Source organism: Puma concolor, chromosome C1 (genome assembly GCF_028749965.1).
Source record: "Puma concolor isolate L17-30 chromosome C1, mPumCon1.1.hap2, whole genome shotgun sequence".
Lineage (NCBI taxonomy): Eukaryota > Metazoa > Chordata > Mammalia > Carnivora > Felidae > Puma > Puma concolor.
In genome coordinates this window covers 216,716,544-216,731,593 of record NC_141674.1, presented here as the reverse complement: position 1 = coordinate 216,731,593, position 15,050 = coordinate 216,716,544, and the positions used below count along the sequence as shown (strand labels likewise).

Sequence of the window (15,050 nt, the reverse complement as noted above, 5' to 3'; positions counted from 1 at the left end):
CCTGGTGGTTCCAGGTGCAGGTGTAAGCGCTCTGACACTTCTCTTTGAAAACGGTGGCAACACACAAGATGAAAAACGTGGCACCAGGTTATTTGTATGAGCCAAAGAATAGTTGGAGTCCTGAATACAGACCCTGTAGACCTACTGCCTAACGCTGCCCTAAAAGCATAGTCTGCTTTCTTAAAGCCAGCTCCGTACGCCCTGGTTACCTGCAGTCAGTCACGTCAGAGATGCCTGCGGAATTTTGGAAATAGCGCATAAGGGAAAGTGTTAATTTTCCGATCCTTTCTGATCTGTAGAAGTGCTGTGTAAAAACCCATTTTTTTAAATGTCTTTTTCCCTACAGTTTGCTGCTCAGACAAGGGAAATGGTTCACTGGTGCGAGTGAGACCAGCTGGCTCCAAGTTCAAAATTTATGCGAGGTGGAGTCTGAGGAGAAGCAAGTTAAGATATCAGCAACTATGAACACAGTGAGTAGGTTACACCTCAAGTTTGGAGGACGGTTTTCTAGTCGGACAGAATTTGACATGGAAAGCAGTACCCAAAGTCTTCAGGACAGTTGTCTCAGTGGGCTTCTAGATCTAAAGAAATCAACTTTTGGGGTCACCCGGTTGGCTCAGTCAGTAGAGCATGCGACTCACGATCTCAGGGTCATGGGTTCAAACTCCCATGTTGGGCGTTGAGCCTACTTTAATAAAAAAAAAAGGGAGGGGGGGAGGAAATAAAAATTTTATTACTAACATTTGATTACTGCTCGTTTACCTGTATCAGTGGCATATTTATTTCAAGAAAATATGGGCCGTTTTTTCCCTCTAGAGGCTGGAGTTAGAATATAGGATTTGCCTATTTAATTAGTTTAATTGCCTATTAATTATTAATCTGCTGGCTTCGATAAATATAAAATGTTGTTTTCCTACAACCTTTTCTCTATCTTTTAAACCAGGCATATATGTTTTACTTTTGTGTTGTGTTGTTGTTGATCTTCATTTGCTCTACATGCTCTGTAATAAAGCCAGCTGCTCTTAAAAGCGATTCTTCACTTTTCCACTTGAAGACCGTGACCCTCATTTCCTTAAGCATCATTCCAGGAAACCTCTTTTTATATTCACGTGTTCTCAGTTCATTGAGGTTTTTTTATCTATAACATCAAAAGAAACCTGTTAAAATGTTTTCTTTAAATACTCTAATTTCTTACAGTGCATTAATATTTGTTGGTACAGTAGAGGGGACAGTATAAGGCTGGTGCCCTGAAGCTCGAGAGACCTGCCATCCTGACCCTAAGTGAGGACTTTGGGGAGTCCTGGTTACTCAGTCCTTGTCCCTTCTTGGCACCTTCTGGGGCGCTGCTGGGAGGATCCTGTCCGTGATCGCTGACATCACTTTACCGCTGAATTTCCAGTTTCATGCCCTAGAGGCAATTAGCCTAAACCAAAAAGGAAAAAAAAAACAATATAGATAAAATGATTTAAACAGATTTAAATAGTGCCCTTGGATTAGCATTGTACATTTTTATATTTTCTATGCTCATTGGCCCTGAATTCGTCATTCATAACATAAACAAATACCATTAACTTTGTTTTCTTTTGTTTGCTCTCATTAAAAAGGTTAGTGGGTTTTCAGCTTTTTGCCTTTGTAGCTAGAATTGCTTTAAGTTTTTCCATAAGTGTCTTCTTTCTGCTCCAGTTAACATCAGTTTGGTAAAATCTTAACTATTAAGATCTGAGTTTTTATTTTTAACTTGGTAGAAGATAGAAAATGAATTTCAGGGATAGGAAAAAAAAATCTTTTTTCAAGTAGGCCGAAACCCTGTCCAGTAACTGGTAAGGCAGCCAACCTGTTTACGTGCGCACTGATGACCTCATGCTGTCCCCTCCCGTTGTTCTCCCGCAGAGTCACTAGTTCATTTCTCTATTTTAGGTGGTGTATGAGATTCGAATTAAAGCCATAAAGGAATTAAAATTAATGAAGGAACTAGGTAATCATTTACGTTTGCTTTCGGGTTTTGGGGTTTAATTTAGTTTTGTTTTGATTTTTGGTTGAAAAAACTGTGGGAATACAAAAAGTAATTCAGGAGTGCCTGGGTGGCCCCAGTCAGTTGACCGTCCGACTCTTGATTTTGGGTCAGGTCGCGATCCCAGGGTCGTGGGATCAAGCCCTGCATTGGGCTCCGCACTGAGCATAGAGCCTGCCTAAGATTCTCTCTCTTGGCCCCTTCCCCCAGCTCGTGCATGCGTGTTCGTGTTCTCTCTCTCTCTCTCTCTCTTTCTCTCTCTCTCTGTCTCTGTCTCAAATAAGTAACAGGGAAAATTCATGCACTTACCACACAAAATGGACAATTGTTAACATTTTGTCATGTGTTTATTGTTGTTTGAAACATTGCAAATACAGTTAAAATTCTCTGTGTCCTGCTCCTCAGACCTAGTCCCTCTCCCTCCCCAGATGCAACCAGTGTATCTGATTTCGGTGTGTGTCTAGTGTATGTGTTCGTATTGTACTTCTATATTATGCTTCCACATAGAGATGTATGTGTGTATTTTCACATTTAAATTCTGTCATACTGAGTATAACATTCTGAAACCTACTCTTCACTCAGCATTAGGTTTTCTTTAACAGCTTTATCGAGGTATAATTTACATCCTATGAAATATGCATTTTAAGTGTCAGCGATGATTAGTAAATGTATGGAGTTGTACAGCCATCAGCACAGTCCAGTTTCCAAACATTGCTCCAAAAAGATCCCTTATGCCGGGTGCCTGGGTGGCTCAGTTGGTTAACCATCTGACTCTTGATTTCGGCTCAAGTCATAATCTCACAGTTCGTGGGTTCGAGCCCTGCATTGGGCTCTGTGCTGACGGCGTGGAGCCTGCTTGGAATTCTCTCTCCCTGCCTCTCTCTGCCCCTACCCTACTCTTACTCGCTCGCTCACTCTCTCTCTCAATCTCAAAATAAATAAATAAACTTAAAAAAAAAAAAAGATCCCTCATGCACCTTTTGCATTCCAAACCCCGACAGCCGTTTGTCTACTTCCTGTCTCTGTAGACTTACAGAGACATATGGTTTGTAGTCCCTTGTGTCTGACTTCTTTCACTTAGCATACCATTTTTGAGGTTTATCCACGATTTAGCGTGTACCAGAAGTGTGTTCCTTTTCATTGCTGACTAAATACTCAGTGGTACAGATGGATCACGTTTTGCTTATTCATCTACCAGTTGATATACATTTGCATTGTTTCTAGTTTTAGGGTTTTATGAATAATGCCACTGTACACATTTACATCCAAGTCTCTGTGTGGACATGTTTTCAGTTCTCTTGGGTAGCTATATAGGATTGTAACTGCCGGGTCATATGGCAAATGTATGTTTAACTTTATAAGAAACTGCCATACTACTTTCCAAAGTGGCTGAATCATTTACATCCCCACTAGCAATGTATCAGCATTGCTGTTTGTCCATATCCTTGCCAGTGTTTGTAAGTATCTTTTTGATTATAGTCATTCTAGTGGATATGAATTGCTGTCATTGTGTTTAATTGATTTTCCTAATGCAGCAGTTGTGAGCACTTTTGATGTGCCTACTGTCTATCTAAAGGATTCTACTAAAAAGGTACTAAAATTAGCAAGCTTAGCAAGAAGTCAGGATTAATACACAAAAGTCCGTTGTTTGTTTACTAGCAACAAAAAAAAAATGGAAAATGAGATTAAGAAAACATTTACAATAGCATGAGATATCATGATAAACTTGGGGATAAATTTAACGAAATATGTGCAAGACGTATATATATACTTACGACAAAAAAATTTTGTTGTGAAAAGTCAAACAACACCTAAATAAGCGGAGCACTGTATCGTGTTCTTGGATCAGAAAAGACGACATTGTTAAGAGGTGAATTCTCCCAAAATCGATTTGTAGATTGAATGCATCCTCCTCACTCAAAATGCTATCGGGTTTTGCTTGTGTATGTGTATGTGTAGAAATTGACAGGCTGATTCAATTTACATGGAAGTGCAAAGAACCTAGAGTATTCTGACAGTTTGGGGGTGGGGGTGGGGAACAGAGTTGGAAGAGTTACCCTGTCTGATTTCGAGATTCAGTCCTAAGCTGTAGGCATCAAGACAGTGGGTGCTGGCATAGGAGTAAACATAGGGCAGCAAGCTGCCTAAGCCTGTAACCTGTTTCTTTGCAGTCAGTGAGCCGAGAATAATTTTCATACTTTTAAAGGACTCTTTTAAGAAGAATGTGGAATAGAGACTGTGTGTGGTTTTGAACTTAAAATATTTATATTGGGACCACATTGAGAATCCAGAAATAGGTACAAATATGTATAGTCCGTTAACTTTTTTTTTTTAATGTTTATTTATTTTTGAGAGCAAGAGAGAGAGCATGAGGGGGGAGGGCAGAGAGAGAGGGAGACACAGAATCGGAAGCAGGCTCCAGGCCCCGAGCTGTCAGCACAGAGCCTGACGTGGGGCTTGGACTCAGGAACCACGAGATCATGACCTGAGCCAAAGTTGCATGCTTAACTGACTGAGGCACCCAGGCACCCCTAATCCGTTGACTTTTAACAAAAGAGCAAAAGTGTTTCCCTGGGGAAAACGAGTGTATTTTCAAGGTAAGGTGCTAGATACTCTAGCTTTGCCTTATATCATGTAAAATACTAACTCTAAGTGGATCATAGACCTAAATGTTGAAACCATTTATATACAATTTCTAGGAGAGAACGTATGAGAAAATCTTTGTTACTTTGTCATAACGAAAAGATTTTTTTAAATCAGGACTCAACAGGCACAAACCATAAAAGAAAAAAACTAACAAATTGGCAATATTAAAATTTAAAACCTCTGTATTTAAAAGACATTTGAAAAGACAGGCCACAAACTGGGAGGAAAACAATTTGTGTAACACACATTTGACAATAGACTTGCATCCAGGTCACATAAAATGTGCTTGTACCGTAATCAGAAGACAGCCCAACCCCCCACTGGGAGGACGCTTTACAAAAGCACGTCTTTCTGTGGATGACCAGGAAGCACGGGGAAGGATGCTCGGTGTCATCAGCCATCAGACTGCAACCGTGACAACACAGCACCGCACACCCAGCGGGATGCTTACGGTCACTGGCAAACCCGGTGTTGGCGAAGATGTGAGGCTTGTGCAGCCCCCGCTTGGTGCTGGTGGGGGTGTAAAGCGGTAGCCACTTTGGTAGACAGTCCGCTTAGTATGAGTTTGAACGTTCACTTACCCGTCCTAGGTGCTTACCCAAGAGAACTCAAACCTTTCCTTACAAACACTATACGGTGTTCGTAACGAAAATGGGATACAGTCCAGAAGCCCACGCGCCCGTGAATGGGTGAGCTCACTACGGTGTAGCCTTCTAGAGGGATGCTGTTCATCAGGAAGAGCCGCAAACAACCACCACCTGCGAGACATGTAGACTCTCGGAGTGCAGAGCAGAAACTAGGCACGGAAGAATTCGTATTCTTACGCTTCCATTTACATGAAGTTTTCAAAAAAGAAAACCTAAGCTGTAGTTACAGGGGTGGAAAATCGGATTGGGGGTGGAGGTTGACTGCAAGGTAACATGAGGGATTTGAGGGATGTGGCTAATCTAGCTCCGTTTGCAGGTGGTTGCTCACTGTTTAAATCAGACTCTTTGTACACGTAAACTGGATGTGTTTTATTGTAACCTGCACCTCAAATTGAAAGCATTTGGCTTATTAAAATGAATACTTCACCCTCTTCTGTGAAACCGGCCTCCCTTCCTTCACTCTTGCTCCCCTCCAAGCCGTTCTCCATTGAGCAAGTGGTCTTCTTAAATGGATGCGAATCCGATTGTATCACTCTCTGCCCAGCTCTCTGGAGCCTCCTTCCCCGCCCTCTCCTCCAAGACCTGGCCTCCTCTGACCGCGGCCTCCGACTTCTTTCTGGTCCCTTCCTCTGCTTACTCACAACACACTCCCCGTGCTGGCTTTCTGGGTTTCCAGTGTGCCGGCTGTGCCGTACCTCACCCAACTTCTCAGGGCTGTCTCCTCCCTCAGCTCTGTCCCCTTCCCTCCTCTCCACTCACTTCACTCAGTTACCCCAGCAGAAATGTTACTTCCCGTCGTCCCGGAACACGCAGTCTGCACTGCTGTCTGTTTTGTCCTGATACCCCGTACCTCCCTTGTAGCGCTGGGGCCCTACCTGCACCCCTTTCCCCAGCAGCCGAGCCCCTGAGCACAGGCTCCATAGCTGTTCCGCCTCCTGCCGCACCGTCCGCTTCTAGAGCGGGTCTGGCACATAGGCGATGTGGCTCGTGGAATCAAATGAGACTATTTTAAGGAGGTGGTATTTAAAATGCATGTTTTTAAGTTGAAGAACTCTCCATAAGCTGTTTCAGTTGTCAAGAAACTTGTGTTAGAATTGTTTGCTAGCTTCATATTACCACCGTGTAACATGGAGAACTCCAGAATTTCAGAGATTTGCTGTGGTCTGGCAGAGTGTGAGCTGGGAAGGCCCATGCTGTTCTTATCCTCCCAGCCCCCTACTCATATCTGGCCATTTAAGAATTCTGTCTGGACTCAAAACCTGGTGGGCTCCTCCCCACAAAGCAGGAATCCTCACCCCCACAAAAGTAGGGGCCTAATCCGTTTAATAAGCATAAAAGTCACTTAATGTATTTTACACATAGGCAGTGGGCACGAATGTCAGTTACCGTGGCTCATTACGTAACATCAGCCACCCGGCAACATGGTTCAAATGCCAGCTACACTGGACATTAACTGAGTAATTGCATGAAGTACAAACTTTGCTACTCGCCCTTCATTGCACAGATCACTGCTTAAACAGCAGACGTGCCTCATGATCAGGGATTCATCTCACTGCAGCACAGCGTGCGATCTGTCCCCCCTTCTGTGGTGACCTGCACGCTTTCTACTGTAATGGCTAACCGATCGCTCCACAAAATGAGGGTGCAGCCAAGAAGGTACACAGAGGGATAGCAGTAGCTAACCGTGGGCACGATGGCACTGCGCAGCTCTAGAGACCAGATGTGCAGCCAGAGGACGTGAATGAATGTGAGGAAAGTGGTTGTGACAGAAAGGATGGCGACATTCCAGAGGACGTGGCGCTGGCAGAGAACCTCACGTTAAAGGAGCTCCTGGAGGGGCACCTCAGTTGTTTAACCGGCCAACTCTTGATTTTGGCTCACATCATGATCCCACGGTTTGTGAGTTCAAGTCCTGCATCGGGCTCTGCACTGCCAGTGCCATGGGATTCTCACCGTCTCCTCTTTCTCTGCCCCTCCCTCACTCAGGCTCTCTCTCTCAAAATCAATAGATAAAAAACTCAAAAAAAAAAAAAAAAAAAGGAGCTCCTGGAGGACTTCATGAGGTTGAGCACAACGTAGGAAATTTTGGAAGCAGACCCAACTTAGATTATGAACGTTTGCCAGGGGATAGACCAGATGCCCCCTCTGGATTGTAAGCTCTCCGGCAAGAAGCCCTGTGTAAACTCGTCTTGCTATGTTTTTTACAAAAAAAAAAAAAAAAAGTATTCTCAGGGTCTCTAGTGTTTTAAATACTAGTTTTACTATTTGTTTTAATTTCACTATACACTCATAACCAACAGAGATTTAAATGTTTTTTGTTTTTTGTTTTTTCTTTTAAATTTTTTTAACGTTTTATTTATTTTTGAGACAGGGAGATAGAGCATGAACAGGGGAGGGTCAGAGAGAGAGGGAGACACAGAATCTGAAACAGGCTCCAGGTTCTGAGCAGTAAGCACAGAGCCCGACGCGGGGCTCGAACTCACAAACAGTGAGATCGTGACCTGAGCCGAAGTCGGACGCTTAACCGACTGAGCCACCCAGGCACCCCTTTAAATGTTTTTTTAACGACAGTGCTGAAAGGTCACAGGACGTCTGCAGTGGCCCTCATGGCTACTAGGCTGGCTTTGCGCTGTTTCAGCTTGACCGGCACTCCCTTGGTGCTCGCTCCCGCGAAGTGAACGCTGCCTGTACTTGCGGGGTTTTGTCTTGTAGCTCATTGTACCTTTCTGCTAATTAACACAGTAGAGCATCTCTCCTTAGTTTGGTTTGGTGCACTAACCAGCTTCTTTTTATTTTTAGCTGAGAACAGCTGTTTGAGACCTATTGGTAGAAACGGGAAGCTTCTCTGTCCAGGTAAATCGCGGGAGCCTTCAGAACCTACGCACACTCGTGCCATCAGTCCTTCTTAACACTTAACTTCCGGTAATAGCTTCCAGTGCTTAACATCCTTAAATTTACCTTTTGGAAACTAATTTTTAGGACATTTTATGGTCCCAGTGCCATCTTCACGTATTACAGAAAATCTTAACCAGAAATTCAGACACTTGTGTCGTCTAAAGGAAAACGCTTGCCTTTCTGATAAGCTGATCCTCATTTTAGGCTGTTGTTTTGATTGAGTCCTATCTTTCTAGATTTATTGTCAAAGTGTTTTATTTGTGTTGCTCATTGTATCGTGAGAGCAGTTGTGAAACAGTTTTTGCTCTCGCGTCTGTAATGCACCTTGTCATTTGACTTAAATAATCAATGGCGGTCACTACAGCAGCTTTAAATGTGGAAGAGGCTGGTCCATCACTCAGGAATCAGTGGGGAATATCTCGCTTTGAATCCGTGTAAACAGGGGCGCCTGGGTGGCACAGTCGGTTAAGCGTCTGACTTCAGCCAGGTCACGATCTCGCGGTCCGTGAGTTCGAGCCCCGCGTCGGGCTCTGGGCTGATGGCTCAGAGCCTGGAGCCTGTTTCCGATTCTGTGTCTCCCTCTCTCTCTGCCCCTTCCCCGTTCATGCTCTGTCTCTCTCTGTCCCAAAAATAAATAAACGTTGAATCCATGTAAACAGTGGCTCATAGATAGCTGCCTCTTATTTCTTAGCATTGTTGTACAGATAACTCTAGAGTGTGGAAATTGAAAATCAAACTTAACTATCGTATAGGTAATCTTTTTGCATGGAGTGCACCTCATTTTTTTTCTTTCTTGACACTGTTGATTTGCAAAGAAATACTGATTTCAGTATGTTATTTTGCCCAGAGAGGTAGGAATTCCTAACACTCATCATGTTATCCACATTCTTTGTAGTGCCAGACAGCTACACCGTGAAGGAAGCGGAACTGAAGATGGGCAGTTCATTGGGACTGTGTCCTGGGAAAGCACCAACTCCCTCCCAGGTACAGAATCAGCCTTCCCAGAGTCAGAAGTTCTTTTTCTGTTTTTAAAGTTTATTTGTTTTTGAGAGAGAGAGAGAGAGAGAGAGCGAGCGAGCACGGGAGGGGCAGAGAGGCAGATACAGACTCTGAAGCAGGCTCCAGTCTCTAAACCGTCAGCACAGAGCCCAACGCGGGGCTCGAACCCAGGAACCACGAGATCATGACGTGAGCCGAAGTCGGACACTTAACTGACTGAGCCACCCAGGCATTCCCAGAAGTTCTTAATTTCATAATTCTTACCTTAACTACTGCAGCAGTAATTGTTTTTCATAGAAGTTTCTTTCTTAAGTGGTACCTTTTATGTTAGGCATACATCCATATGGTTCTTCGTGTTTAAATCAAGAATATCCTGTCAGAGTATATTCATCAAGTTCTTTTTCTGTGCAAATTGTGTGTTAAGGGGGGGCATCTAAAGTTGAGTGGCCACCTATTTGAACCTAAAGTGCGCCCTTTTCCCCCCACATCTTGACATCCGTGAGATTAGGATCCATCCCACAATCTGTAGCGTCTGTGATTGCTTCTGACACTGTTTCTTTGTTAGAGGTACAGAAAGTAATGAGTAATCGCCACGGCTTCTTAGATTGAATGAAAACAGCGTATTGATCTTGCCCCGAATTACTCTCTGCAGGAGTCTAATAGTCTCATAGCAGGTCTCTTTTTAATCAGTATTCATTTTCTGTGTAAGATATCAGGTCGACCTTTGCGAGAAGCCCTACCTTTTGTAATAAACTGTATTACCATCCAAAAGTCAGTGTCCTTACTGTTAAGACTGTATCCAGGGAAGCTAGACTCCTGTCAGGATCCCTGTGGTTCCTGGAGCCACTTCATTAGTGTCCCAGCTCCCTCCTCTTTAATTCGTTCCTACCGTGAACTTTAGCATGTCGGAGTGCATGACAAGCTTGTGGCGGGGGAATGTGACAAGTAAGATTGAGTCTGAAAGGAAATGAACTGACAGATCAGATTCCCTGGACAGAAAATAAGATCACAACCAAATGACAGAGAAAAAACCCAGCTAATGCTTACAGTGTGTAGCAAATCCTTTTGAGGAGTGACTGAGAAAGAAGTGAAGATCATAGTGAAATAAATAATACCTGTGACAGACAAACATTGACACAATAGTACCTACAGGAGTAAAAACAATGGTGTGAGCGTCTTAGGTTTCTAGGTGGTTGAGATTATTGTTTAAATTGCATCTTTATTTGTATACAATATGAGTTTCTTATTAAAATTCCATGCGTTGGCTTGTCTTTTCTGGAAGAAAATAACACATGTATAAAATTTTAAAATTTAGATTAAATCGCATTCATTGATCTTAGCTGTTCCTGTTTTTCACTGTGGGGAGTGATGTTCAGCCTGGTACAGAGATGGAGATCATCGTAGAAGAAACAATGTCTGCGAGAGATGTAAGTAATTTTACTATTTTGGGGGTGGGGAAAGGTCTGTGGGTGTTTGGTCTAGGGAGCTGTGGGAACCCGTGTTTGGGTTTTGAGGTCCTGAGGTTAGGATTCACATAATATATTTTAAAGAATTCTGTGCATGCATTAAAAGAGTAATTTGGGGAACTCGGAAATTGGTGAGCCAACCCAAAGTTTTAAAATAAGATGATTATTTTTTTTTCTTTTTTGATTACCAATAATACTTGTTTGTTACAGAAATCTGGGAGGACTTTAAGATACAAAACAGGTGAACATAAGGGAAGGGAAGCGAAAATAATATAAAAACAGGGAGGAGGACAAAACATAAGAGACTCTTAAATACGGAGAACCAACAGAGGGTTACTGGAGGGGGTGTGGGAGGGTGCATGGTCTAAATGGGTAAAGGGCATTAAGAAATCCACTCCTGAAATCATTGTTGCACTATATGCTAACTAACTTGGATGTAAATTTAAAAAAATAAAAATAAAAACTCTGGGCTATGTAGAAATGGATTAAAAGAAAAAATTAAAACCTCATTATCCTTTATCTCACTAATGTTAACATTTTGGCATATTTCCTACTGGTGTTTTTAGGTTATATTCATAATGACACGCACAGTCATGAATGTGTGTGTGTTATAGGGTAAAGCAAACGAAGAATTGTATTAGTGTCACTAAGAACTAGGACTTTCGGTGTTGGAAAATGGAAACACACATAACATTGGTGTAGTTGCATAGAGCCCGCACTCCTGAATTTGGATCAGAAGAGACAGAATGATCTTGGTGTTTTAAAAATTTTTTTTTCTAGCTCAGTCCCCTAGAACAGCTTAGATACAGTGACTGGCCAGGCGGGAGTGAGCCCCAGCGCCCAGACTGCGATTACTAAATACCATTTCCTACTGGAAGGAATTAGGGCTTCTTGAAGTAGCCATTGATTCTGTATCTAGGTCAGGAACATGTCTGGTGAGCCTGGAACGTCTTGTGCCTACAGAAGCAGTAAGCTAGCAAAGACTGCTGGGAGCAGCAGAGAAGTTCCAGGCCCACCTTGGAAGAGGCTTCTGCTGGTCACAGATAAGACCGTTGGAGCTTTTGTAGGAATAATCGTAAAGCTGATGAGTACACATACCACATACATAAAATTCATGAGTTGAGAATGATCCTGAAAAGACCGTCTTCATTGGTTACACAGAGTGGACACGAGTGAGCCATAAGGAAAGGGATCGAGCATTCTTCCCCTTTTTCTTTTGGAAACGATACTGCAGGGTAACCAAATAGGTAATGAGAAGGTTTTTTTATAGACCTATCTCAGCTAATAAAATGAAGAAAGAATTTTAGACTGTCACAGTTTTTTTTTTTTTTAACTCCTAGGGAATTAATGGATCTAAACAATGATCCTGAAAGACCGCTAACAACCTAGACCTTATAGAAGTTCCAAATTGATACCCATGCTCTTTTGGAAAAAAACAAACAAAAACAACAACAACAACAACCAGAAAAAAATAGTGGACCTGAGCTTTTAGGTCTGAGGAGCAGTGTATAAGGAATAAGGGGACAGAGGGATGTGTTCCCGCACCGCAGGGCTACCATCTGCACAGTCCCAAGGTGGAAAACTCCTCTTCATGACATCGGTGGCAGGATGAGGTTAAAAGGGACTCGGGAGACTTAGGGGGAGCAAGGGCAAACCACCAAAACTTAGTCCCGGTTTAAGAGAAACTCAGGGAATTAGGGATGCCTCTGCTGGCTGTCGGTGGAGCACGCAACTCCTGATCTCAGGGTCATGAGCTCTTGCCCCACGTTGGGCATAGAGCTTATTACTAAAAAAAGGAAAAAACGGGAGAATGTGAACACCAACTGGGTGTTTGTTATTAAGGAATTCCTAAGTTTTTCAGATGTCATAATTGTTCTCGGTTCACGTTTTTTTTTTAAAGAATGTTCATCTTTTAGAGATGAGTACAGAATGTTAATAAATGATACGATGGCTGACATTCTCGCTTCAAAGAACCTGAGGGGAATATGGACACACCAGCCGGGCCAGGGCAGGCATGGAGATCGGGGGCTGGGTGTGGGCGGTTCGTGTTTACCACCCCTGCAACGTGTTTGAAATTGTCCGTGGCAGAACATTTTTTGTTACCTTTTGTTACCTGCTGTAAATATTTTCCTGGTTTTTCATTTGCCGTGTAGCTTTTTGGTTCTTTTTAACTTCAAAGAAAAGAAACCACAGAACTTTCCAAAGTAGCGATGTGATGTGCGTATCTTTCCGCTCTCTTGAACCCGCTGCAGGCAGACTCCTTCCCTCTGTGTTGCTGTGCCCCGGGAGCGGTTCTCACTTGTCATCTTCCTGCTCTCCATGGCGTTTTGACACGATTGATGCCTCTCTGTTCCTGTTTTTTCTTTAATGTTTCTTTATTCTGAGAGCACGAGCAGGGGAAGGACAGAGAGAGATTCCCAAGCAGGCTCCATGCTCAGCATAGAGCCCGATGTGGGGCTCGATTTCACAAACCTTGAGACCGTGACCTGAGCCGAAATCAAGAGTCGGACGCTTAACTGACTGAGCCCCCCAGGCGCCCCAGTGACTCTGTTCCTTGAAACACTTTTGTCACTGGCCTCAAGAGACCACAAGGCGTCAGGATTTCCTTCGCCTCACAGGCCTACCCCTTCACAGTTTGCTTTATGCTCTTTTTTCCCCTTGTCAGCACCCCAGCGCTCAGTTCCTAGACTGGACCTCGCCCCAGAGCTCCATGCTTGGGTATCCAGCTGCTGCCTGCTTGTCTGATCGTCATCCCAGATCACCACACCCCTGCTCTGTACATCTGTCCTCTCACCTGTCTCCGGGCCTCACTCACCCTTCCAGCTTCTCTCGGTTGATGGTAGCGACTCCATTTTTCTCCTTGCTTACGCCAAAACACCTTGGAGTCGTCCTTGATTCTTTTCTTTATTTCACATCCGGGTCTTCAGGAAGTCTTTTTGGTTCTACCATCAAAATTTATCTAGGATCTGGCTACATCTCTCTCATTCCTTCCACTGCCACACCTTGGTCAGCTCTCATCTGGATTATTCCAACCGCTTCCTGATGGATCTTTGTCTTTCCAGCCTTGCAGTTCCCAGGGTCTGTTCCTACAGGGGAGTTGAGTGATCCCTTTACTGTACTCAAAGCCCTTCTGTGCTTCCCTGTCTCATTCACAGCCACGGCCAGAGGCCCTGAGTGTTCACTCTGCTCAGCCACATTGGCCTCCATGCTGTTCCCCAACACGGCCTTTACATTGGCCATTCCCCTCCTTAGAACACAGCTAAGGTGGATGTCTAGCTGTTTGTGTTTTTGTTTGTTTGGTGGTTTTTTGTTTTGTTTTGGTTTTTTGCTTTTTGTTTCTTTTTTGAGTGTGCACACAGTGTTGCATCCACATGACTCCTGAAACAGAATGCTACGGGCACCAGTGACAGTCACAACAAAGTTTATTACAATGAGAGGCAAGGCCGACCGATCGGGACCAACACTCTTAATAAGAGTGCGGCCCCGAACAGCCGGGGTACAGAGTTTTTATAACGATCACATCGTTTTATCATCACCTGGGAACAGAACAAAGAAAGAGTTTCCAGATGAGTTAGAAACAGTTGCCTAATGAGGTGTTTACTTTAGACTTTCTGCCTCTAAGTTGCAACCAGTGGACCTCCTTGACCCTGCCTCTGACCTCTTTTCTTTGAACTTTTGTTTCCTTAATTGGTGAAGCCTAATTTACAAGAGTATGAGGGGTAGTTTACCAGAGCAAAGCAAGGCTGTTATCTCTTAACCTTCAGTGTCAACACAATGCTGTTGTTTTTCAAGCTAAGCATTAGCCCTACACTACAATTTAACCCTTAAAACAGCACACGTGGGTTGGGGAGAGGCAGAGAGAGAGGGAGAGAGACTAGCAGGCAAGCTGCACGCTCAGGGTGCAGGGTCGTGGGATCATGACCTGAGCTGAAATCAAGACTCTGAGCCCCCAGGCGTCCCTGTTTGTGTTGCTTAAATAATGCTTGTTGTGAAGACCGCAGTGTGTTTTGCAGCTTCGCCCCATTCCCTGTGTGTTAATGTGATGTGTTCTCATTGTCCTCTTTTTCTAAACAGTCTTTGTTATTTTTAGTCCTACAGCTACTCGGGGATTCCCTGGGGGCGGGTTGGGCAGTGCTAAAGATCCTCCTTGGTCACCAGCCTGTGCTGGTCCCTCAGAAGTCACCATTGTCTTGGGAAGGTGTGATCTGACCACACCCGTGAATGTGTGTCCTTCCAGACTTTGGACATGCACGGACCAACATGGGGAGGTGTGTGTGTGTGTGTGTGTATGTATGTACAGACGAGGGGCTGGGCTTCTTCGCATGGTTTCTTTTACATCATAAATGGGATCACGCTGCATGTATTATACTAGAATTTTCACTTCAG

The 15,050-nt window shown here is 43.7% G+C and overlaps 1 protein-coding gene across 14 annotated transcripts in view; it reads left to right on the top strand.

Annotated features, from left to right (window-relative positions):
* USP40 (ubiquitin specific peptidase 40) overlaps positions 1-15,050 on the top strand; it is an 89,995-nt gene that overhangs the window by 50,109 nt on the left and 24,836 nt on the right. For all 14 annotated transcript variants that reach the window (XR_015255641.1, XR_015255642.1, XM_086719981.1 and 11 more), the window contains 5 exons: positions 347-470; positions 1,918-1,975; positions 8,104-8,157; positions 9,095-9,183; positions 10,539-10,625. Coding sequence is in view for 12 of the 14 variants with exons in the window: in XM_086719981.1 (XP_086576107.1) it covers positions 347-470; positions 1,918-1,975; positions 8,104-8,157; positions 9,095-9,183; positions 10,539-10,625 (412 nt within the window). In the remaining 2 variants the exon portion in view is untranslated. The remainder of the gene's footprint in view (positions 1-346; positions 471-1,917; positions 1,976-8,103; positions 8,158-9,094; positions 9,184-10,538; positions 10,626-15,050) is intronic.